At 42.1% G+C, this 26735-nt stretch overlaps 1 protein-coding gene across 3 annotated transcripts in view; it reads right to left on the minus strand.

Moving 5' to 3' along the window:
• Nucleotides 1-26735, minus strand: part of SCG3 (secretogranin III) — a 39103-nt gene that overhangs the window by 5259 nt on the left and 7109 nt on the right. For 2 of the 3 annotated variants that reach the window (XM_073303868.1, XM_073303869.1), the window contains exons 8-11: nucleotides 22136-22249; nucleotides 6472-6555; nucleotides 5613-5741; nucleotides 1476-1556 (exon numbers count right to left, since the gene is read on the minus strand). In XM_073303868.1, coding sequence (XP_073159969.1) covers nucleotides 1476-1556; nucleotides 5613-5741; nucleotides 6472-6555; nucleotides 22136-22249 — 408 coding nt within the window. The remainder of the gene's footprint in view (nucleotides 1-1475; nucleotides 1557-5612; nucleotides 5742-6471; nucleotides 6556-22135; nucleotides 22250-26735) is intronic. The other variant, XM_073303870.1, reaches the window with a different exon arrangement.

Below are 26735 nucleotides of genomic sequence, written 5' to 3' on the forward strand. Positions count from 1 at the left end.
ACAATCCCATGTGATTGAACACTAATTGCTGTAACAAACGCACTGATAAATGGAAATATTTATTGGAATTGGCATGAAAACTGCAGTAAAATGCAAGCCTGCCACCAACTACAACTGTTGCTGTGGGTTGTGTGGAGAGGATTTGAAGAGGGAAGGAGTTATACATGAGAAAATCGGGTCATTATTGTTCAGTCCAAACATCTTTTACTGAGCTTCTACAAAGGAAATGAATGTGTCAAGCTGTACTCATGCACTGATTAAATAGTGCCCATCTTACACTTTATCACACATAGGGGCTGCTGAGAGCACGTGGGGCAGAACCTTCATCACACATAGGGGCTGCTGAGAGCACGTGGGGCAGACTCAGTCTCAACTCCCCCTCCTCCATGGCTGCTGGCGGAGCTCTTTCTCTCCTTTTCCAAATGCTTTACACACTTTCCCCCACCATGCCTGTGGTTTCTCCCTACCATGGACAGGACGATGGTGGAAATCCAGCCAATAGCACCACAGCTGAGACAAGAGCTGGGATGCTGGTTCTGTATGATGCCTTGAGGGAGGAGATTGTATGGACAAGCCAAGTGGTCCTGTTCCTGTGGATCCTGCCCTTGCCCCTCTACCCCTCCCCAGCCTTTCCGCACTGTTGCCAGCCCCATCTCCTAGGAGAAGCAACGTGTTGGAGAAACAGTCTACGGAAGGTTGGGCAGCTGTTTCAGTCACTGTTCCTCTTCTACAGAGCTTTACATATGAAAGATGCACAGTGCCCTTAGAGCCAATCCTAGGAGCAATTAATAACACCATAATGCTCTTATCCTGCAGATGCGATTCCTAGATGTTTTCACCTTGACAGTATATGAAACAAAATCTACAGGATTAGAGTTTCCTGCTACTTGGAAAGGGATGCACAGCACCAGCACAATGCCATTGGGTTCCCACAGATGCATGCATACATTAAAAAGATCCTCTTCATGAATGCTAAAAAAAATAATCCTTAAAACACCTCTATTGATCTCACGGTGTAGGACTGACATTCAATGCATGCTGCAAGGCTAATTTATTATTCTCTGGAGTTTGGTGAGTGGGTGCTTAGGTGGGGGGATGAGGGGACTCAAGGAGTTTATTTCCAGCAGGTTAGTCAACATAAATTTTGTGAATTCAGGGCCAGTCTGGACAGGCTAGTTTTTATATTTTGTAGTAGTTCAGTGCAATATTAAATGTATTTCCATAAGATCATGGATCTTTATAACAGACTATTTATATAATTTGTACACATAGCCTACATTTGACCCTAGACTACTTAACAGTGATTCTAGCATCACTAATTATGAGGCTGTGATCCAGACATGTCCCTAGTCTCACATTTTATATTTCTATGGTTCAGCTCATCTCATCAGGCTAATTTATACGATGTAATTTATAAACTAAATTGTAATCTGAGTAGCGTCCACCCCACATGTGCAAGATTATTCATTTCATACCTTCTTTATTTCCCTGCTTGTTGTGCTTCTTCAGCCATTCTATATTCTTCCTGATGGCTTCCAAATATGCCTCAGCTTTCCCTGGAGGAACAGATGAGAGACAAATCAAACATCCTTCATCAATGATTGATGCAGCTTGTTTAACTGAGAAAATTTGGTTACAGTGAAGGCAGATTAAAACTGTTCTTAGTTTCCATTTAAGGGACCAGCCCTGTCATCCTTATTCAGGCAAAATTCCCATGCATGGCTAGCAGATCCTGTCTGTGAGAGATTAGTCAGCTCTGAAATGAATTTATGGCCGTTTCCTCGCTTTGATTTGTGTAACTCCCGTTGATATCCAGAGATATTGCATGAATGGACTAGGGTCAGTCTGTGGTGTTTAGAGCACAACAGCTGTTAAACAAAGATTAAAGTGTTAAGACACTGGGGTATGATTTTAACTAGACTGAAAGCTTTGTGCATCAGCTCACATACTAAAAACATCAGAAACCTCTTCTGTTGACTGGTATAACAGTGCACATCAAATATAAGATTGTGATGTTCTGAAAGGCATAAGAAAAAACCTACAACCTGAAATGCAGGCACAGTATTAGCTGAGAAAAGGAAAGCATGAAAACTATATAATCTCGTTATAGCCTTTATATTTTGAATTTTGAAATAGTGTCTATTTTTAGCCCCAAGAGCACACAGGTCAAAATTAGTTCAAGGATTACCTGATAAGGCCCTGAAAGGAATGTTATAGATAATGGATTCTGAATTCTTAACTTGGCTAGAGCTTTATTGATGTAACATGCTCATATTTGTCAGGAAAAGACTAGTGAGATTAACTTGTGGAAGACTGTTACTGCCTACTGTGCATGTCTGATCCCATCAATAAGTGGATACAATAGTAAATATACTGAAACCTTTGAGCTAGGAGTGCAGAGTTAGCGTGGAAGGAAGTCAATCTGTGAAACAGCAAAGCATGTTAGATGAAGAGACAAAGGGTCAAATTCTGATTTAATTTATACCTGTGCAGGTCCATTGAGTTGAATGTGGTCGTGAAGGTCTGAGAGCAAAATTTGGCCCAAACTGGATACATCCTCCATAGACATCCCACCACTAGCTAGGGTATCTTGCCTCAGATTGTTAAATTAGTCTGCAGTTGTGGACTTCTCACTGCTACTGGATGCTCAAATAGCCACAGCAGCAAAAATACCCACTTCTCTCTGTGATTGGCTATAAGAGTGCACCCCATCCTACTGGGTGCCAACCTAGGTATGGTGACTCATGAACTGTGACCTCTAGGCTTGATTATTGCAACTCGTTATATCTAGCAGTGAAACCACATATGCTGAAAAAGCTCCAACCAATACAAAATACAGCAGCTGCCGGCTTGGCAACCAGGTTGCCATAAACATATCATCCCAGTTCATCACTCTCTGGTACTGGTTCATCAGTGAACAAAGAATCCATTTCAATGATTCTGCTCTGATATTCAAAGTCCTCCATAAGACTGGCCTCAGTTACCGAACAAATCACCCATCTCTGCAACCATGACCTCCCATGACAGCTACCTTCTACTGGAACAAGAAACTGTTGACCATTGAGGAGGCTTGTGAGTGTAAGAGACAGACTGTCCATGGGAGATGTAACTAGACTATAGAACTCACCCCAGCAACAGATACAAATGACCCTGGAGCTTGCCACTCTCATAGCTAAATGCAGAACACATGCAAAACTTAGCTTTCCCTCAGTAAGTCCTACACACAAACACATGACACCCACTCTCTCTCACACACAAACCACTACCAACCACAAAATCCTATGAAGGAATCAAAGTATTTTTCCTACAAGCTGCAAGGAAAGAATTATACAGAGAAAGTGTTACTGTTCTATTTAAGTACTTGAGAGGTGCTGAAACACGATAGTGATGGGCATTATGGAAGTGCCTTGACACAAGAGATTTAGCTAAAAGTACATTTGTGCTTGTCTTTGGATTTTGGGTCATCCCGTGTCTGAAATACACACTGGCGAGACATGCTGTTTTCCGTGGATTTTCTGTGTAGTATGCCAGCAGAGTTGGATTTTTTCCATTTACTATGGATTTCTGTGGCAAGAGTAGCTTATGATCAGGCTAACCTGCCATTGCATGCAACATTAAATGCTGTGTTGAGGCAGCTGGCATGGTAACAGGTATCAATGCTCTGTTTCCTCTTTGAGCTGCTAATTTACTGCCAGAACATAAAGTTCTGCATCACTTTGAAAAGGCAATTGCTTAGGCTGACAATGGTTGTTAAAAGCACCCTCACTGTCTAGCAGTGGGCCATCCAAATTGCTTCATTCTGTAGAACAGACAACTCACTGCCTTTCAATATCAGCTTCTCATAACACAGATTGGAGAAATCAATATGTTCAGTCCAGAATATTAAATGCACCGATGATCTTAGGTCACTAAAATGCCACAGATGCAAAGAAGCAATATCTCACTGCACTAGGGTATTAAAAGGCATTTGATCTGATTCCTAATGTAGGCTATAAATTCTGTAATAAAGGATTATGGCCACAGTTCAGCTAGGCACATGGATCTGTGTATTTAAAATTAGGCATATGCTTAAGTGCATTTCTGAATCAAGGCCTATGTGCAGAGGCGTAGGAATAGAATGAAACAAAATAAAATACATTTTAGGAGACAAAATGAGAAAACAGTACTGTTGCTAGAGACATCTTTTGAGGTAGGATCATATTTACTAAATAATACACTAGCTGCATACACACTGCAATCACAACTACACTAACGAGTTATCTTCACTCAGCCATTGGGAGTGCTAAAGAATCATGTTAAGGGACTATAATATTCATAAAATGGTAATTAACCAATTTAATAAATTAATTCATACTTTTTTGCAGATAATGGACTAAATTAATGATATTTTGACCTTACAGATGTCAGCAAGCAAGCCTGTATAAGGAGACTGTTAATCATTCCAGTATGAATTTCTTTCATTCATTCCTAAAAACCTTAAGTTGCAAAGGGTTAAAAATCTTAGAAAAGGAAAAAAAAATACTATTTTAAACTCATATTGTCTTATTTTCATAATTTAAAAATAAGCATTTTGGGTTCTTTTCTGAGCATCTTTGGGATTCAAAACAGATCCTGCTCTCTCATTAGACTCAACAATATAATTCCGATTGACTCCACTGTACACGGCTGCACTATCCAGGCTCTTTAAAATATGTTTTAAACAAAATAATTTGCACTGAGAAACTTCTCAGGGCAGAGAGACTGTCTTCCTCTGCTTTACATGGAGCCAACCATGTCTAGTGCTTAAACAAGTACTAAATGATAATATACATGTGACTATACTGCATTCTCATTTAGGGGATCTCTTCTTCCCTCGATGTGTATGTGTATCTCATTTACATTACACAAAATTATGCTCTTGCATAAAGAGGCTGCTGATATTCCACTTCCATCACTAGGGTAGTTTAAGGATACTAATAATCATTCCAGGCTGTTTAGACTGGGGATTGGTGGCAGGGAATACAGACTGCTGGATTTAAGCCAAAGTGCTAAATTTGAATTGTCATTACTCAGTACCAGCTTATCTGAAAGGCCTGAGCAATTCCAATCAGTTTAGGGGTCAAAGAATATATAAAGAAAAAACTTCACAGTGCAGAGGAGAGCTAGGGAATTCACTAGTTTGGGTTGAAATTCATGAAGGTCTGCCGCCCAGCAGTGTTGGGTGCATTTGGGAAGAGCAGTCACATATGCATGAACGGAATTGTATTAATATTAGGGCTGGCTGAAAACTTTCCATCAATGGGAAATTGTTTTTTGATTAAATGAAAATGTTTATGAAAAATGTCTGTGTTCAATGGAAAATGTTGATTGTTCATCAAAACACCATGCACACGACAAGCATGTCAGCTCAGAGAGTGAGAGTTCAGACCCAAGAGTTGAATAGGAATTGGTCCAATGCTCGCAAAGAGTGCTAAACACAGGACCAATGGGCTTGTCTCATTAAAAAATTATTCCAGTGGTGGTATTATGCTGTATCCACACACCTGTGCCACTCTGCTGTGTATGTAATCCACTGCTAGCCTGACCAGGAAAAAAATCCAATCTTTCGGTGCACAGGCTAATAGTAAGAGTACCTTTTGGTTCTTCATTGTTTCCTGCTGTATTTTGTTCTTCCACTTTTGTGGAATCCTTCAATGTTTCATATTGTTTTTCCATTTTAGCTGCTTCTTCCTTTGTACTGTCTGCCTCTTCATTGCTCTTATCTAAAGAAGTTGCAATCAGAACATTCCCTTACTTTTGTACCATACGTACCATAAGTGTTTTGAAATCACATCATTCATTGCTAAGCATTAGCATGTTCTTTTGGGAAGTTCAAAGACTTTGACTGTTGATTCAGAAAGAAACTCATAGAAGCCTGAAAATGGTGCATCTCTAAAGGTCATCTCCTGCCTTGGTCACTGAAAATGCCTACATTTTCTCTTGCAAACACTAGTCCAAGTCAGTCAATTAAGATATAATCATATATATTCCCTAAGGGCTGGTTTCAAAGTTCATGGAAGATTATGGGAGTTTCTCCACTGACTTCAATGGGCTTTAGATCAGGCCATACAATCCACAGAATGGGGCCAGTCTTTATTTTTTTCTTGTATTGCAGTGCGTACAAAGAAATCAAACCCATCGAAATCTAGGGCCAGGTCCTCCAAAGCATTACACAAGGGTTGTCCTTGCATATGGGTAATGGTCACTGAAGTAAGGATAGTCCCCAGTGGAATAAGGATGCTTGTGAATAAAGATTTGGAGGTTTTGGCATTATGTGACAACTCCTTCCTTCCAGCATAGACACGATAGTTACAGCCCTGCATTTTGCAGGCTCAGACCCTTAAATTACCAGTCTGACACCTTGTGCAATTAATTTACTTATAACTAAATAGGTTGAACAACAATGTGCTATTAAACAATGATTGCAAGGAGATAGAGGAACAGAGTAAATACCTGCTAGTAGCTTGTTTTTGGTGCTGGTCAGGGGGCTTTCAAGTTTACTCTTTGTCTGCAGAGCTATCATTGCATCCAAGTTTTCTGGAAAATGAAAAACATCTAGTTACTCTCATACTGAAAATGACAGTGCCCAGATTACCCACCTGTGCAAGAACATGGTTAAATTGCCTGTAGAAAACAAAAGGGTTAAACAAAGAATTAATAATTCTTGTCACTGAAGACATAATGTAAAGGCAATTGATTACCAAGTAACAGAATAGCTATTTGGCTACAGAGAACTTTGAATATTTTTAAGTTAGAAAATATGCTGCAGCATGATAATATGGGCAATAAATAATATCAATATGCATAAAAGACAGCAAGAGAATGTAGATCTATTCAAATTAGAGTATTTAAATCATCCAGACTCTTCTTCCATTTTGATTCAGTGAATGAGCTGACAAAAAATACAGACCACATTGTGCCTACCAACTGCTTTTGGTGTAAGGAATGGATCTGTGCAATTACAGACATTATCTCAATCAAAGCTGCAAACAGCATGTTTTTTTTTTCCTGGAAGGAGCATATTCCCCTGAACAGTTTCTCTGACAAGTGCTTTTATAGTCTAGTTGGGAAATTAGTCCAGTAAAAAGGTTTTGTGTGATATTTAAACTGGAATCAACTTTTAGAAAGTTCACTAGATTAAAACAGCATTTGTATAAGTGCCGCAGAAAACAAACATTTATTAAAAACTTTTAGCAGACTATGGAGACTTTATGTGGCCCTAGGAGCCTGTAGAACAATACTTTCTAGTACTTTATAAATCTTTAGGGCTAACTCTTGTATCCTACAAAAGTCAAAGAAGAATTTGGCTCTTAGAAGGAAAAACATTAACACCTCAGATACAATCAGTGCATACTAGTACAAGGAAAACGAAACCCTTTAGATATTGTATTTAATTACACACATAATTAGCAATCCAGAATTAAACCACTCAAAAATTTCACAGAGCAGCTGCTGGTTTAGAAGTTAAATTAGCTGTTACCACTCAAGAAAGAGATCTTGGAGTCATTGTGGATAGTTCTCTGAAAACATCCACTCAATGTGCAGCAACAGTCAAAAAAGCAAACGGAATGCTGGGAATAATTAAGAAAGGGATAGATAATAGGACAGAAAATATCATGTTGCCTCTATATAAATCCCTGGTACACCCACATCTTGAATACTGTGTGCAGATGTGGTTGCCTCATCTGCAAAAATATATATTGGAATTGGAAAGGGTTCAAAAAAGGGCAACAAAAATGATTAGGGGATGGAACGGCTTCCGTATGAGGAGAGATTAATAAAACTGGGTCTTTTCAGCTTGGAAAAGAGATGGCTAAGGGGAGATACGATTGAGGTCTATAAAATCATGACTGGTGTAGAGAAAGTAGATAAGAAAGTGTTTACCACTTCTCATAACACAAGAACTAGGGGTCACCAAATGAAATTAATAGGCAGCAGGTTTAAAACAAATAAAAGGAAGTATTTCTTCACACAACGCAGAGTCAACCTGTGGAACTCCTTGCCAGAGGATGTTGTGAAGACCAAGACCATAACAGGGTTCAAAAAAGAATTAGATCAATTCATGGATGATAGGTCCATCAATGGCTATTAGCCAGGATGGGCAGGAATGGTGTCCCTAGCCTCTGTTTGCCAGAAGCTGGGAATGAGCTACAAGGGATGGATCACTTGATGATTATCTGTTCTGTACATTCCCTCTGGGGCACCTGGCATGGTCCACTGTCAGAAGAGAGGATACTGGGCTAGATGGACCTTTGGTCTGGGCCAGTAGGGCCATTCTTATGTTCTTAAGTATAGAATTGTGGATTGATGTTCAACTGTACTTTTAAAAGGTTGCTGAAAGAACAAGTAAATTCTAGACTAACGCCACAATATAAATGAAAAAGCATAACTAATTACATGATAATCTACAAGACCCAATGGGATTTGTACTCCTCAGTCACTGCTTCTGCTTCTGCAATTCCCACCCACATGCCTAACATTTCTTTGTATTTTTCTATATTATCAGTGCAGTCCAATTTCAACTCAATTTATTGCTGGTAAACAATACACGTTATCGTCTTGTTGAGTACTCTGTGCACAAGACAATAATGTCTGTTGTTCACCAGCAATGCAAGTATATATATATATATATAAAATTAGCATTGTTTACCACTAGTAAATTGGGGTTTGTCACTGAAATCAACATAGAACAAAACATGAAGATAGAAAAAAGTTTAATCTTCAAAAGCTGATGTATAAAACTCTAGTCCTCACAAGTAGATGTGGACAATTACTTATAGAAGCCCTTTCAATAGGGAGTGCTTTTTACAAGCAAAACTTTGAAGCTGCCTAGTTAGCTGCATGGCACGTTAACATTAATATAAACATTTAGCGAACTACTGTATTTTCAGTTTCATATATTGGGAGTTAGCTGTGCAAGCCATTAATGGGGATTGCAATGACACATTCTCACACACAACAGTGATACGATTACCCAAGAGGCCAGATTCTTATTAAAGAGGATTGGTTGCTTCCTTTTTTTCCAAATTAATTTCCCCTCCCCCGCCAGCAGTTTTCATTTTTTCAAAGCACTGGTGTTTCCATCAGATGTGGATGGACCACGGTTGAATGATGTTTGCTTTGAGTTACATTAATGGTGTGAGTCATCTCAGAAATGACATGTGCAGGGCCAGTAGCTAAGCAACTGAACGTCCTATTTGGTGGTCTAACAAGATCTGATGACTTTTCTAGTCTGGTTACCCTAGCAACTTATTTGTTATAGAGAGAGAATTCATAAAGGTGTTGACCTTTTGTCAGCCTGGCTACCTCTTTGTAATGGTACTAATCAAGACAACAAAACAAGAGATAAGGAGCTAATGGATGTGACTCAGGTTAGTAAAACAGCTATCCCAAGGGCAATAGGCTTTGAGAATGTTATTAACTATCATGACGGCACTGTTGCCTAATGGTTAGATCCAGACATCAAGCAGATCTGGTTTCTACTCCCAGCTCTACCACTAGCTTACTCTTTGATCTTGGGTGAGTCACTGGGGCCATTTTGCAAAGTGGCCTCTTATTTTGGGTATGCAATTTGAGACATCAAGAGACAAATGTACAGAGGTCCAGAGTACTGTATTTCCCTCTGACTTCAGCTAGAAATATGAGAACTCAGCTCTTCTGAAAATCAGGCCCAAAGTTTCTCTAATTGGGCACCCAAAAAACGAAGGCACCTAAAATCAGAGGCCCCCTTAAAAATGATTAGCCTTACACCTCTCTGCCTCAGTTTCCCATTTGTAAAATGGGATAGTAATACTAATATATTGTCATAAACCCCTTTGAAATTGTTGTGTAAGAGCCAATTATTGTTGTGAGAGTCAATTATTATTACTTAAATGACTATGGGCTTGTTAGTGGGCAGTGAGTAATCTGCCCATGCTAAAGTTTAGCTGAATGAATAATGAAATCCAACGCTGATACTTCTGTCCCTGTGTACAGATCTTTTCATGAGGGTTTCCGGGGTTTTGTAACATTTCCTGGAAAGACATAATTTCTTTGCATAATCAACCTGTGCCTAGGAGGCATTTTCACATTCTAAACTTGTTCACTTGTCAACTTAATTTGAAAGTTGACTGATGACAAAAATTTATGGCATTAAACAACACTTCTGCAAAAGACTTGTTCTGTTGTGTTGTTCCCATGCAGCATAGAAATGCTGGGTTTTTAAACAGAATGTGATAATCATAGCTCCTGATAGCAATCTTAACTACAGGTAAAGAAATCAGTTTAACATGCTGTAGCAGGCTTCAGCATAAGAGTTTGTGCAGATAGTTGCCAGTACGTTGATGTATGTTTCAGTCACCAAGAAAAGCAGAGCTCAACCAGGCTTTCCTGCTTCTTGCAATGGGTGATCTGAGAGATCTTGCAAGCTCTCTTTCCATCTCTCACAAGATGCAAGTCTGCTCAGTAATTGTTTATGTATTGACTTGAGTATATATGATTCACTGCTCCTTCCTGCATGGAATGTCAGGCTGGCTCAATAATTTGGGCCAAATTCTGCTCTCTGTTACATTGATGTAAACACAAGTAATTCTGTTGACTTCCATGGCTTGTCACCAGTGAAACTGAATGCAGTGTTTGGCCCTTAATCAGCTTCACATATCTCACCCCATCAAAAAGGAGTTATATGAACTACTAGTAGCTAGAGATGGGCCTCCAGCACCGAACTAGAGGTGGGTTGCAGTCATGGAATGGAGGCAGCACGGGTTTTGCTGATGGATGATTCACTCTTGCCCATAGACAGGAGAAAGATGTCCACAGTGACACATCTATGGACATCTGGATCTGTCTGTGGCATTTATCATCACTGATCGTGGCATACTATTGTCCTTCCTCAGAGGGAAGCACTGAAATGGCCCACATCCTTCCTCTAGGGATACTGCAGAGAGATGTGATAGTGATAGGTAACTGCCCCTTTGCCTCCAGAGAACGCACCTCTGGAGTGTCGAGTCTCTCCTCCATCCTATTTAACATCCACACCAGGTTAAAAGAGCAATCCTAAGGCACCATGGTCTCAAATGGCAGCAACATTCAGACAACACCCAGCCCTACATCTTCATTACTTCTGACACAAGGAGCACCATTTCCAACTGTCCCATTGGCCAGCCATAACCAGCACCTGGATGTAAGCAAGCTGGCTGAAGCTGAACCAACACAAGACAGAGGTGATGGTGGGAAGAGGGAGATACTTTGAACATCTAGCAACTATTGTCACATCATTTTCTACCAAGGGAGTCTGCCTCCATATCATCAGCTCAGACCACAGCTTTTAGGTCCTTCTAGACTCCCCATTGCTATGCGGTTTGTTTGTTCCCCAGGTCCCGAAAGGGGTAAGCATCCAGAGGGACTCGGCCAGAGAGCTGAGACTCCATCCCCTTCAGAGTGCTACAGCCACTTAAGTGACCAGATCTGGAGTTAGTGTAAAACCCATCAACACCCTCAGGGGGCACCGGTGCAGGACCAGAATGCTGACAGTCTGCACTGGCTAGGAGGCTGAGGCCTCTACTGTTTGTTGTGAAGCTCTAGCTGTGCTGCTCCATGCTTTTGTGACATCCAGGACATACATAGGCATAAACACACAAACATCCACAGAACTCGCCCCAGCTACCTAAGAGAACCCTGCTCTTTCCATGATGATAACCTCCCCTGACCGCTACATTCTGCAAGAAACATGGAACTCTCACTCTCAAGGGTGAAGTGTGGGAGAGCAGGAGACAGGGCTTCCTAAAAAAAGTAATGACTATATGTCATGTATGTACACCACGTGGCCAGCAAAACTGCCCCCCGAGGCTGGGGTGCGGCTCCTTCTTACTGTTGATCATCTGTCAGAACACAAGGATCACTGGGAAATTCTGGCAGAGTAAATGTCCAATTCTTACTTAAGCCGTGTGAATTTGTCATGCATGTTTCTGGTACTTCTTCCCAACACACTTATCACCAGAATATTTTTACATGTGAACATGTCTCCTTTAGAATCTGCCTGCGTGGTGTCACAACCAAGTGTTTGCAGCTTCACCATTACCACTCATGAGAGTGTCGTGTCAGGTCACATATCCCGGGTGGGGGCATCATGGAATGAATCAGCCAAGAGGGGCAGGCTGGTCTGAAAGGAGACAGATGCAGCCTCACACACTGCTCTCTTGGTAATCAGCAATGAGAAGGAGAGGACACTCTGAGGGGGACATCACAATTAAGAGTTAGTTAGTTTGTTTGTTTGAGGCGGAAGCAGTGTCAGGATTTCCTTTGTTATTCCTGTTTAATCCCCTACCACAAAGGCTTGGCATCAGGCTAACTCCTTTCTGCGGCTCGGGATAGCTAGATGCGGCGCCCTCCAGAGCAGTGGTTCTCAACCTATTTACCATTGTGGGCTGCATATGCAGCTCTCTCTGTGTTGTGTGGGCCACCTCCACACAATATATATACTACCTGTATGGTCCTGAAGATGTCACAGGGGGCCGTAGCCATAAGTGCCGACTCCGTGGGTGCTCCGGGGCTGGAGCACCCACGGGGAAAAATTAGTGGGTACTCTGCACCCAACGGCAGCCAAGCTCCCCACCCCACCCCACCTCACCTCCACTCCACCTCCTCCACCTCCCTCACAGCAAGCTCCAGGAGGGAGCAGGGAGGAGTGGGAACATGGCATGCTCAGGGGAGGAGGCAGAGAAGAGCCAGGGCCGGGGAGTGGATTTGGGGAAGGAGTCGAATAGGGGCAGGGAGGGGGCGGAGTTGGGGCAGGGACTTTGAGGAAGAGGGTGGAATGGGGGCAGGAGGGGGCAGGGCAGGGGTGGAGTCCGGTGGGGATGGGGGTAAAGGGGGGGTCGAGCACCCACCAGTGCCATTACAAACCAGTGCCTATGGCCACAGCTGTGTGCTGATTGGGCCGCAGGTTGAGAACCACATTGGTTAGTCTCTAAGGTGCCACTAGTACTCCTTTTCTTCTTGCGAACACAGACTAACAGAGCTGCTACTCTGAAACCTGCTCCAGAGGATTTCAACAACATCACTCTGAGGTTAGCCAGATGGGAAATCTCTCAAGAGCCATATGATGCAATTCCTCCTCCTATCCAAACCTCTCCCTCTGTGGGGCTGCTCATGCTGCCTGGGCAGCCCATTAAGTAACAGTTTGATAGCATGCATCTTGCGAAGGGCACTGGAGTGGGACAGGGGTCATGTAAACCCAGCTGTAACTCAAGGAGAGAAACATAATTTGGGAAATTCAGATAAATGGCACCCTCCCCCGCCAACATCCTAGTCCTAATCCCACATGTACGGTTTCAATGCTCAGATGTGCTTACAGAGACACTGACTCCAGAAGGCAGTCCTTACGCTGAGCTGTTAAATAACTACAAAGGGGAAGGAAAATGATCTTTTCACCACAATCAAAAAAAAAAAAAGTGACAGGGTGCAAAGCACTGGGCTTTCAAGAATCAGAGAAACTAAACATCAACAGAGAAGATATTAGGAGATCCAGCAGGGAGAGTGGGAAGAAGTCAGCAAAGGGACATAGAAGAAGAGCCATGGTATTTGCAAGAACAGAGGAATGAAATGTAATATCCGCTTTTTAGTTGAAAGGGTGTTTCGTGGGGTTTGGAGAGTCAATGAGGGAGGAGTGGTTCAATGAGGGGGGGGGCTAGTAATACTGAAACAACTGAAACCTCCCTATAGTAATTCAGCTGATGAGCCTATGGATATGCTATGATCTCACATGTCACTCAGATTTCTCTCTTAGCCCAAGATGTCCATATCTATACACTGCAATATGGGGCAAATCCTTTCAGAATCTCGATGCCATGTCCTAGGCCGGCAGTCACATGCTTTTCAATCTGGGGCTGCCATTGGCTCTTTCTGGAGTCAGATCTGGCACTCTCACCAGACCGAAGAACTCCCACTTGAAGCCTCTGGGGATTTGGGTGGGAAAGAAATGTAGGGTCAGGTCATTATTGGAATTTTTGTTCTGGGACAACCCACACAAGTGCCACACCGTCTCTGGGGAAAGCAGGAAAACCATTTGACTTGTTTTGCTGGTGAATTCAATGCCGTCCCATAGATTGGCCAAGGGAGACTGACCCCCAATGTCCTTCTAGATAAGAGTGGATGGATCCAGACCATCCCTTTGGTGCCTCTTTATGGTGCGAAGGAGTGGATTTGGCCCTCACGACCCAGGAGGGCTGGCTGACCAACACATCCCTTTTTTGAGATGGAAGGCTTAGGGCCAAACTGAGAGGTGACCTACATGGTGGTGAAAGTTAAACATTGGTGAGTGTGTGCATATAAGTAGATGTAATTTATTCGTTGATGGGGCCAGAAGGTTGTAGCAAGAACAGCAACTGGCACTGTGTAATGAGGGGTTTGATAAGGCTTAATTATATTCATGGGGTGCCCTCCTTATGTCACACCTGCTTATACACTCCTGCCACAGCCCCCATCCTTCCTTCCACTCATCATGTAAGTTACACTCACCAACATGTGTGTATCCTACATTGACAGGGAGGCTTTCACCTGGCAATTCAGATGCAGTAACAGTGGTTGAAAGAGGAACAGACTGCTGGACACTTTTCTGCTCTCTGCATTACGCTATTGGCCCAGTCCTGATCCAACCTAAGTAGCTGGAAATTTTGCCATTGGTTTCAATGGGAACATGTTCAGGCTCAGTGTCTGGAGTGGCTGTATTGAGGAGTACTGCACAAGCTTGGCAGTGTACTCAGCTGTGTTCTTGTGTCTCCCAATTATAGTCCAGGTTATGTCTCCTGGGCACTGGTCTGTGTTGTGGTGGAGCTCTGAGGGGCACTGTGCAGGAGGGCCAAGGAAAGAACACCACTTTAGCATCCCAAATGGTAGCAGAGAGAGCATGAGAGCAGCACAGCAAGTCAGTGCCCCCAGGGGATCAGAGGTGCATTTCCCCAGGGTCTGAAGGGTTTGGGGTCTGCACTCCCTGTGTCCTCAAAACTTTCCACCAGAGAAAATCTTTGCAGCTGAACCACATGGAGATTCCTGGGTCTTCTTTCCCCTCCTGGTGGGATTTTCTTCAGAGGTACAATTTGGCTCCAATATAGTGTTACAGTAAAATTGTATTATAAGTAATATCTTTAGAGAAAGGACAAACTAGTTTTAAAAACTCCAGGTATGTCCACCCTCATACGGAGGGTGTGTGCCTACCTATGAACCACCCACCCACTGCTGGTATGTCATGTCATTTAGAATCCTTCTCTGAATAGCCCATGAGAAACAAATGACAAGGCGAAGAGGACATGCACAGAGACATCTGTTCATGTCCAGTTCCAACCAAAATAATCTCCTACTCAGTTGTGGAAGGGGCGAGAGAATCTGACAGTGATTCAGAGCTGAAGGAAGGAGGTGTGAAAGAGGTGGTTCTGGCTCAGATTTGAAGTAAGGAGGTGGTTCTGACTCAAATACTATAAATATTGAAGAGATGAAGCCATGTCTACTTTTCCTCAGAACTGGTCTGCTTGTGGTTCTGTGTCCAGCATGTTACAGCTCTCTATATGTGCTGCTGCATCACCTCTAACCACAACATGCTAATTGCTTTACTCAGAGCAGGTTAAGAGGGAATCCATCAGAGACAGCAAATCCACAGAACACTTAAACGTGTTTTCCTTCTCACTGCTCTGCTTTCATCTCTCCTCCTTGTCATGTTTCGCTTTTCCCCTTCATACTTCAGTAGCTACTTAGGATGCCGATGAGACGGCACTTGCTCAAAACCCAACCAGTCATCCTGGGTAATAACAGCCAAATCCTCCCATTTATATACCTACGGAATTACAGACGGGGCAATCTGCCTACACATGAATCCTCGTTTCCTCCTATTCTCCCCTTTGTGCCCCACGCTCTGCCCAGTCTCTCTCTCTGATTCTGCCTTTGTCCCCTTTCCCTCCTCTGTCTCCAAGCTTTTATCCATGCTACTTGGAGCAGCCTGATATTTCCCACCCACCAAGGCCCTGTCTAGATTGGGAAAACATAACATGAGTTACTTCTGCTCAGGGTACTGTTGCACAGAGCAACATGTTCCCTGACTCCTCCCCTCTCCACCTGGCTCCTTTAATCATGGTCAATCTATATTCCTGGTGCAAAGTTGCCACAAGTGGCTATATGGAGGGAGGAAACATACATCCCACAGTATTCTTGTCAGCAAGTTAAGAAGTATGGGCTGGATGAATGCACTATAAGGTGGGTAGAAAGTTGGCTAGATTGTTGGGCTCAACGGGTAGTGATCAATGGCTCCATGTCTAGTTGGCAGCCGGTGTCAAGTGGAGTGCCCCAGGGGTCGGTCCTGGGGCCGGTTTTGTTCAATATCTTCATAAATGATCTGGAGGATGGTGTGGATTGCACTCTCAGCAAATTTGCGGATGATACTAAACTGGGAGGAGTGGTAGATACGCTGGAGGGCAGGGATAGGATACAGAGGGACCTAGACAAATTGAAAGATTGGGCCAAAAGAAATCTGATGAGGTTCAATAAGGATAAGTGCAGGGTCCTGCACTTAGGACGGAAGAACCCAATGCACAGCTACAGACTAGGGACCGAATGGCTAGGCAGCAGTTCTGCGGAAAAGGACCTAGGGGTGACAGTGGACGAGAAGCTGGATATGAGTCAGCAGTGTGCCCTTGTTGCCAAGAAGGCCAATGGCATTTTGGGATGTATAAGTAGGGGCATAGCGAGCAGATCGAGGGACGTGATCGTCCCCCTCTATTCGACATTGGTGAGGCCTCATCTGGAGTGCTGTGTCCAGTTTTGGGCCCCACACTACAAGAAGGATGTGGATAAATTGGAAAGAGTCCAGAGAAGGGCAACAAAAATGATTAGGGGTCTGGAACACATGACTTATGAGGAGAGGCTGAGGGAACTGGGATTGTTTAGTCTGCAGAAGAGAAGAATGAGGGGGGATTTGATAGCTGCTTTCAACTACCTGAGAGGTGGATCCAGAGAGGATGGTTCTAGACTATTCTCAGTGGTGGAAGAGGACAGGACAAGAAGTAATGGTCTCAAGTTGCAGTGGGGGAGGCTTAGGTTGGATATTAGGAAAAACTTTTTCACTAGGAGGGTGGTGAAACACTGGAATGCGTTGCCTAGGGAGATGGTGGAATCTCCTTCCTTAGAAGTTTTTAAGGTCAGGCTTGACAAAGCCTGGCTGGGATGATTTAATTGGGGATTGGTCCTGCTCTTGAGCAGGGGGTTGGACTAGATGACCTCCTGAGGTCCCTTCCAACCCTGATATTCTATGATTCTATACCATGTAGATGCCTTTTCTTATCATCATGCAGACCGTGCCCCCAAATTCCACTTTATGTGGATTCTCTACAAATTTGCTCCCTTCCATGCTGTACAAAAGCAGGGCATGTAGACCTTAATATGGATACTGAAAATAAACTGACCCACCCAGGTCATCATTGAAGATACAATACAAGACGTCTAGCACCAAAGCATAAGTTTCTCTCACTGGAGCTAAAGGAGTAACTCCATTAGCTGATTGCAATAGTAGGCTATTATCTTCTGTACACTAGCCACTAGAGCAGTGGTTCTCAAACTTTTGTACTGGTGACCCATTTCACACAGCAAGCCTATGAGTGTGACCCCCCCATATAAATTAAAACTCATTTTTAATATTTAACACTATTATACATGTTGGAGGTGAAGTGGGGTTTGGGGTGGAGGATGACAGCTTGCAACCCCCCCACAAAATAACCCCATGACCCCATGGGGGTCATGACCCCCAGTTCGAGAACCCCTGCACTAGAAGGGATATGATACATTAAGGCAGCATGTTACACAACATGGGATACATGGGGTTAGAAGTTCATGTGCTAGTGCAGATTTTATTGAATTGGGATGGCAAAGGATAAGATTGCTACCATATTACCCCCATAAATGCAATGCCAAGAGGTAAAATGTAACCCCCTATTCTCTAAAGAGTATAGGTTAAGTGTTAAGTAATTCATTACCATATTTATATGAACTGGAGCTCTTTTGGGAGCCATGCTATTTGTTTGGGATCCTGGGAGGCTTTCACACTAAATATTTATTAAAACTAGATGATTTTCTTTATGGATTTCGCATCAATATAAGAGTGGGATGATAGATTAACCTTCACCCATCTTCATCTGCCCAACCAGAAGGAAGGAAATCCTAGCCTCACAACCAGTTATAAAGCACCATAGTGCAGTTCTGGATTAGCTCCAGATAAATTAAGAACAATTCAACACCTAAAAAAAAAAAAGATTCACCTACATGGAGATACCTTTCCACCATATTATCACCAGCAGGGGTGATAATATGGTGGTGGGGAACCCACATGCAACACACTGGAGAGAAGACTCTCGCAGCACACAGAGAAATCCCTTTCTTTGTGCTGTTCAGCCTGTATATATTTATCTCATCGTTATAGACACATGCCTCAGATAGGAGAGACAAGCAATCAAAGGGAAACTCCATCATGCTTCTACTCAGCACAGTGAACGAAAGCTACAGAAGGAAAGTGATATGTTGTTCATACTCCAATATTAAAATGGTGCATTGCACAAGGATCTGTACAATGTGGCCTTGATCCTGTCCTGCTGAAGTCAATGGTAGTTTTGCCATTAACTTGAACAGGAGATGAGGCCTGTCAGCACCTCTAAGGAGGCACTTGGCACCTTCCAGGATTTGGGCCTTTAGTGATCAGTCTCAAACTGTTTGTAGAACATCCAGAATCAGCTAGTTGTTAAAAAAGTAGAAGCCTTATCTTCAAAGTATAAATATAATGAACTATGTGTCCTCTTCGGCATACAATAACCCAACTTCCCCACTCTGAAGGGCTTGAATGTTCCTTTGCATTGTTCAGAAACTGCCTGGATTCAGTCTCTCCGATACATTTTTCAAAGCAGTCTGGAGGACAGTAGACACACATCTACAATTAGCTTTAATGGCCGACAACATGTCTAAATTTCATAGACGGCACTGAAAATCTCAACCTGCCATTTTAAATATTGGATTTTGAGGAATGTGTGTTAGAGGGATGTAGACCATCTGCCTATTTGCTTTATTATTTATTAGTTGCTATGGGGCATGAAGTGTAGAGAACAGCTGTCTGCCCTTTCATCTGTGCATCACTTGCATGAATTTTCACCCCAAGTCACTAACATTCCTAGATCTCCCTGCTCCAGAAATTTTGCTGCTCCTCTCCACTCCCCAAGCCAATGAAAATAGATCTCTCATACACCAGAGTTTAATATTTGAAATGTATGCAAGCTTTCTGGAATTTTTCTAAGCCCAGGCAATAAAACTGTACCCTATATCCATGTTGTCCCTTTTACCCTGACACCCTTTATACTCTTTTTTTGGCTGCAAACATTTTTACTAAAATAGCATCCAACCTTCACAGGGCAGGGGTACTCCCCAGAAAGAATTTGTAAAGGGGAAGAGTCTCCCTGGAAACATACTGCAGGGCTTTCACATTGCTGAAGAATTTCCCCACAAATTGTGGCATCAGTAGTTAAAAAATGGAGTGTGTTGGGAGGATAGCTGGCATTCTGCCAACCGCAGGACGTTGCCTAGTATGATGTGTTTTGGATGAATGCACATTTTACCTCAGTTTGTTCTAGCTTCTCTTTAATGCTTCCAGACTTGTGCTTTCTGCTAAAGTGCATCACTGGTTTTACATATATAGTGTTTCTTGATGTCTGGCTTCTGCATTATGGATTAGTTACATTACAAGACTTTCAATATGTATTGGTTTTATATATTTAATTATCAATTTTGTTTTTCTCTCCGTGTGTGTGTTTCCCCAGCACCATTCTTCAGCTAGATCCTGTGCAACTTAGGGCTAAACCTAATAGCATCATTCACTGTTGCAGCAAGAAATTTTCCCCCAGAGTGGGATATAGTGATGATGACATAATGCTGTGGTTTCAAATCCCAAACCAGTGGTTACTGGTAGATGCATTTAAACTCACTGCCTCTATGTCCATGGAAGACACAAAAGCTTATGACTTGATTTAATAAATGATTTATTATTTTTAATATATAATTCAGGGATGTAGTTTCCACATGGCTTCAGTCATAAGACAGGCAAAAGTAATTTATGCAGCTTAATGGTGTAGTAAAACAGGGTGAGAATATAGTTCCATCTGCTTAGATACTCTAAGTATTTCCTCCTTTGTCAAGCAACATGGGATTTGATGCTGCCACCTAATTCTGGTCAGAGGGAGAAATTAAATAGCTGTGTTTTTTTTTAATAAAGGCAATTTTTTCTTCTGACACATTTATAATAATTGTATTTTTTACTGTGTATGTGTTATACATTGAGCCCATATCAGTAGCACCTAGACGTCACTAAATAGCCCTTGTACATATGGCAGAATTTACATGTATATTAAATCATTTTGTAATGTTTAGATGTATAACATTGACTATGCCACTATACCAAGCTAATATTCTCATATGTTTTCTATCCTTGAACTCTTGAAAATATTTGCTCAATCAATGAAGGTCAAATTTAAACTCATTTCTCAAGTCAGTCAACAGTAAATCTAAAAAAAGATTACCACAGAAGCAACTTGAGACCTATGAAAGAGCTTTTTCCATTACAGTAAATTGCTTTGATGGAGCACAAAAAAATCTCTCTCTCTCTGTCTCTCTACAAATCACAGGTTTGCGAGGCATAACCTGACTACATCAGTTGCTAGAATATGTTTTGTCACCAAAAACTCTTAACCTAATCCCTGTCCTCTTCCCCACTGTGTCATCCTGGCAATTTGTTTCCAGGATTGAAGTATTTATATACCCAAAGAAAAGCCAATTTGAACAAATGTCCTAAATATTAATAGGCTAAATGTGTCCCCAGTGTAACTCCATTGACTTCAGTAGAGTTAGATTAGAGATAAAATGACCCAATTATGTTTTGACATGACACTATGGTGAAAAGCATACAAGCCACACTATCTCCATTTGCAACGACGATAGTGAAACCTCCACAGTACTTATATCAACCACTTTATTGTATGTGGCACCTTGAATACACATACAGAGACTGCAGTAAAGGACCAAATACTGACAGATGTTGTCTGAACATATGATGCTTTTAGCAGCCCACTAGAATGGAGTGCAAGACTTGTCCAGGGATTTACTACATTATTTAGAGTACAAAAATAATCATGCAGTGTATTTTCATTATGAGCTACAGTACTGTCTGTGACCAGGTTATTGATAACAAATCCATGCAATTAAAGTAGGATCCAGTAATCAGATATCTGCAACTGTCCACGTCATACAAGGCTATGGTCTCCATGAAAGGTCACTGCTGATCCTGGCTCTGTGACAGGCTGATTTATTTAGCTGAGAGGTCAAAAACTTATTATGCAAAACCAGACCAGGAATAGTTGAGAAAGTGACGGATCGAGGAGAGCTCATGTAGATGAGCCCTCCTCCTGCATCCCTGGCTGCTCAGTTTGAATGGCTATGAATGCTTAATGTACAAGAGTATGTGATGCCAAAAGAGGAGGTTTATGAGGGAGAGTTTGTATCATTCCAAGATCTCTCACAGAAAAGGGAGTTTGCATAGCCAAGAGTGATATGAAGGGGTTCTGGGAGCCAGCAGGCTCATAGCCTATGGCTGAGCTGTGACCCAAAGTTTCAGTGCAGCAAACTTGACAGATGGTGGGATATTTACGTGATCCAGGTCCCCAGAGTTAGGCCCACTCTTCTATAGGTGTTTCTGGATGGCAGAATAAAGGTCCCAATATGTAGTATTTCCTTTGGGAAAATATAAGGGCCTGATTCATCACCAGTGTAATGCCACTGAAATCAGTGGAGTTACACCAGTGTCAAAATGGAGTAACACTGCAGTGAATTAGCCTCTAAATTTACATTTGATTGATAACCTTTCATTTCATAAGATGAAAACAGTGAAACATATGAAATTCAATACTGTTGTGAAGAATGATCATAAAAGTGATGCCTCAATATTCTGAGTGATCATGCCTGAAATAAGACTGGCATCAAGTGGGATGACAATATAATTATCACTGTTAGTGGTATAAGAATTTAGGATGAATAACGTTATTATAAAGAGTAAAGTATGTGCTCTTACCCAGATACGAAACACCTTCTTCTGGTGTGATTGTTCCATATTTAACCATCATCTTCACAAAATCAATCAGTGTCTTCATGATAGTTATCAGGGTTTCTTTTTCTTTTGCCTCCTCTGTTTTAAGGGACAAAGCAAACCATAAGGAGTCAGAACTATGGCCAAGAGATTCAGTCCTGAAAACTTTTTGTCAAGTTCACGGATAAAAAACATGTCCTGGTCATGAAAAGAAAAGGCTGAGATGGCTTAGTGAAGAGGAGAGGTGTCCCATGTCTTATGTAATGAACTAAAACTGCTCCTTCAAAGCTGTTATGGCCTGCTGCGGAAAAAAGTACTGTAGAGATCTAGTCAGGCCCAAATCTATTTCCCAGTAGCTGACCCAGAACAACTTTACAAAGCCCCTGAGTTACAAAGCTGTAGGGACTGCATCTTATTCTGAGGAGTTATTCACCCTCAGAAGCTGCCAGTTGCTCTGTTACCCAATTTCACTCGTTCTGTAGGGCACAGTCCATGACTTCATTTGGGGTTGTCAGCAGGGGAGCCTCCCCAATATCTGATATGGAAGGATGGGCTCTTCTCACCAGGAATCACAATGGACTCCGCAGCCCAGAGCGTATGTCCCTGGCTGCAACCTTCAGAATAATGATTGTCACTTAGGCCTAGATTTTTAAATGTATTTAGGTGTTGCTGTGCTCAGCATCACAAAGCCAAACAGATTTAGGAACCTAAATATAACTTTCAAAAGGGATTTAGGCACTTAGAAATCTAATCCTAGGGACAATCAATTAGGCATGGTGATGCTGAGTGCAGCAGTGCATCAGTCCCTTTAAAAATCTTGGCCTTAGCTTTTCTATAGAGCTTTTTGTCTGTGTTTCTCAAAGCACTTTACAAAGGAGGGCAAGTATCATTATCTCTATTTTACAGATGAGGAAACTAAGGGCATGTTTACACTGCAGCAAGAAGTGACTGACTCATGCTAGCAGGGCTCAAGCTAGCACACGAAAAATAGAAAGTATGGATGTGACTTTGGCAGCAGCTCAGGCTCTCAAGCCCACCTGACCCCCCTCACGTGTGATCTTGGGTGGCTAGCCTGGGTCTCTGATAGAACTGCCATGTCCACACTGCTATCTTTAATGTACTAGCTTGAGTCTACCTACCTACCTGCCCTTGGAGGCTTACTCTCAGCTTCAGTGCAGACGTACCCTGAGGTAAAGTGACAATGGTCACCCAGCGGGCCAGGGACAGAGGTGGGACTAGAACCCAGGTTTTCTGACTGCCAGTCCACTTCCCTAGCCACCAGACCACATACCTCTCCCCATCTTCTTATTTAGCTGCGAAGAACCTATCACAGTACTGGCATTATATCCTACCCTGCACTAGCAAGATAGCTCAGAGACTCTCTGCTTGGGCGCTACTCCTCTGCTCTCCCCAAACATATGACTCAGAAGAGTGAGCCCTAAATTGTCAGCCTGACACAGAGTGGGTTACATGAAAACAAAACTATATTTTACCACTTTAAAGTCTATTTACTTAGTCACATCAAGAAGATTGGTCTTCAATGACAATTACATTATTTTCTCATAGTGACATTCACTCCTGTGCAGAGGGGTAGCATAAGCACTTACATACCATGTAAGTCCTCAAAACAGGGATGCTCCTCTGTATTTCACCCTCAGTGCGTAGCTCTGAAAGCTGATGTCAATGTAGATATAAATATGTTTTCACTTACTGGTACTTTTACTTGAAACTCCTACAGAATGTGATGGCTGCATTCTCCCCTCAAGCAAACACAGTAAAATCAACTGGCTGCTTATTATTTAGAACTTGAATCACTAGTCTTCGTACCTACACTACAGGGCTTTTTTCTTTAACTAAACAGACCTTAAAAAAGCCCAAGATCTAGGATGCATGGAGTTTATTTATTCATTTATACATGGCAATAATTGCAGTAGCATCTGGATCCTTCACTTGAATTAAAAACATATCGTTAAAATAAATATTACAATCCACATAGCCTACTCCACTTCCATTTACGATTGATGGTGAATGATTGGATGGAACTTAACGCACTGACTTGGCAGCTGAGAGGGAAATGTCATCCAGTGAATTTTTCTTATCTGGATTTAGCATGGATACATGGGTCTTAAGCGATCTGCATCATTTAAAACACTTCAGCTTTAATGGGAGAGGAAATCCTGTACTGGCAGGATTAGGACCCTAATTTACAGTGCCCTCAATGCTACAACTCAATAATACCATTTAAAAAACAATCTGAAGGTCCTGATAACTGAGGGCTGAACAAGTCTTACACTATAAAGTCTCAATTTATACATAAAATGAGCTTGATGTTTCAATAATGCATATTCCACAGTCCTGGGGTGTTCTTTTACAGGTCTCATGTCCATTAACTTCCCAGCCCTAATTATACTCCAAAGAGAATTGAAGCCAAAAAAAGAAACAAAAGCAGTAAGCTTCTTGCTCTAATGAGTAATTTCTGCATGTTTCTAAGGGGATAAACTCACAGAAATATGGCTGTAAATTGAAGCTGCCTGGCCGTGGAGGTGTGGATCTACACTACTGGCTCTTCATCCAAGTGTTAACCAAAACATGAGACTGGAAATAGTGGCTGGAAGAGAAAAGGCTCGAGAGGGTGAGAGGGAGTCCACCTAACAGGGTTAGCCTAATGGAAGTAAGGGCAGGCTTTGTTGTAGAGCGCTCTCTCACACACCCCCCGCCCCAAATTCCCTGTTTAATATCTCCGGGGCAAATCCTATTCCCAGTGTGGGATACTGGGGCAGGCGGGGTGGGGTGGGGAGGGGGAGGACGGATGACAAGAGGAATCATCCCCCAGCTAGAGAGTGGCAGTGGAATCATTCTGAGGTTATTATGAGGTTATTATTGCAGCCTGTGGACTTCAGCAGTCTACACTGCTGTTGTGCCATCCCCCACTCAGTGGAAGTTAGGCTGGTGGACTAGCTCCCAGAACCCTTTTGTGCACTGAGGTGCAGGAGATCCCGCTGAGTCATGCTTCCCTATATGGAGAGGGTGCAAACACTACCACTGTGCAGCAAAACTGCATCGGTTCCACTGTTCTCAAAGCCTGATGTGACTGCAGGAGGTAAAGGGGATACAGAAGGAGTTTCCTTTATTTGAATTATCATATCGTGCAATTAGGTGGAGAGTTAACTGAAGTACTCCCCTATCTGTTGTTGCATTGGCTTGTTGCTAGTCCTCTTGTGTTGTACAGCGTAAGATATAGTTATTCAGAAGTCATCAGGACTTTTCCTAACATAGACAGGAGCAATTTTGACTCAGTAATCTAGAACATAAGGAAAGACCTTAAATCCCATGTTCTGTTAGCCCTCTGTTTTTGTAGTAGAACAAGCACTAGTAAATAATTATATCTGCAAAACTACAGTATCTGTTCCAAACGCTGCCTTAGATATCCCAGCTTCATGTTTCCAGCAATTAGAAGCATCTTTCTCAATCTTCCTTTGAGTAATAAAGGCTCAGGATAAAAAAAGCCTCATTTTTTTCTCAAGACAAGACTAGGAGATCAGGGATTAAAGGTCTGATGCAAAGTTGATTGAAGCTAATAGAAAGACACCCAGGCTTTGAAGCAGACCCCAAATTTTAGTCCATCAAGCACAGGTAGTTGGATGAAGATTTTCCATTGTGAGTAAAGTTGGGATGTGAGAAAAACATGAGATCCTGACACTTGATACAATGTGAGAGATTTAAAACCAAAAAAACTAGCCTTTGAAATCCCCGAAATGCTTAACAAGAAAATTTATCCAGGATAAAAATAACATCCAGATATGTACAGAAATTGTAGTAGAAAATTTATTCTTGCACCAGAAATGTATATCCTTCCAAGAACTACAAGATAAAAACCAATCTGGAGGCCAGAGAGTTGTCCAGGTACAATCAGCTGAAAGCTGCACCCAGGGTTAATTGTACATTGTCTGAAATGTTCAAGAATCTAATTTACAAGTGGTCTTATCCTCCAGCAATCATAATGAACATCTTATACCTACAACTGGATAGCAGACCTTGAGGTCAAAACTCCTTGTGATGGGAAATTATTTTGGGGGAGCAAGAATTAATGACTTTTTAAAAAAGGCTTGGAATAACATCTGTTCCTTATGCTATAGAGTAGCCAGGGGTTGCCATGAAATTAATAAATTTTAATACTCTGGCAAAAAAATTACTGGACCCCTGGAGAACTTCACAGGCTTGGACTCAAGGATTCTAATCTTTTCTGTCAATGCTTGTAAGGTGCAGGGACAAAGCAGCATGTGTCTCAGGACTGTCCAATGAAGAATACTGGAAGAAAATATAATTCTTTAAAGGCACGTCTTAGAAAAAGATATGAACATGGCAATGCCACTTTGTATATGGGAAACTCATATCAGATCCATGGGCTCACAAAGGGAGACAAAGTGTCTCAAGAGAAGTTTATGGATTGCCACAAGGGTATGACTCACATATTGGAAAGATGTATCTGCACATTCAGCGTTGGGGTGGATCCTGACCATCTCAGAGCCTGCTTCTTAGCCAGCGATTTTCATGATAAATGGCAGCTAAAGTTAGAGCTAAATTT

Source organism: Lepidochelys kempii, chromosome 10 (assembly GCF_965140265.1).
Source record: "Lepidochelys kempii isolate rLepKem1 chromosome 10, rLepKem1.hap2, whole genome shotgun sequence".
In the NCBI taxonomy this organism is placed as follows: Eukaryota; Metazoa; Chordata; order Testudines; family Cheloniidae; genus Lepidochelys; species Lepidochelys kempii.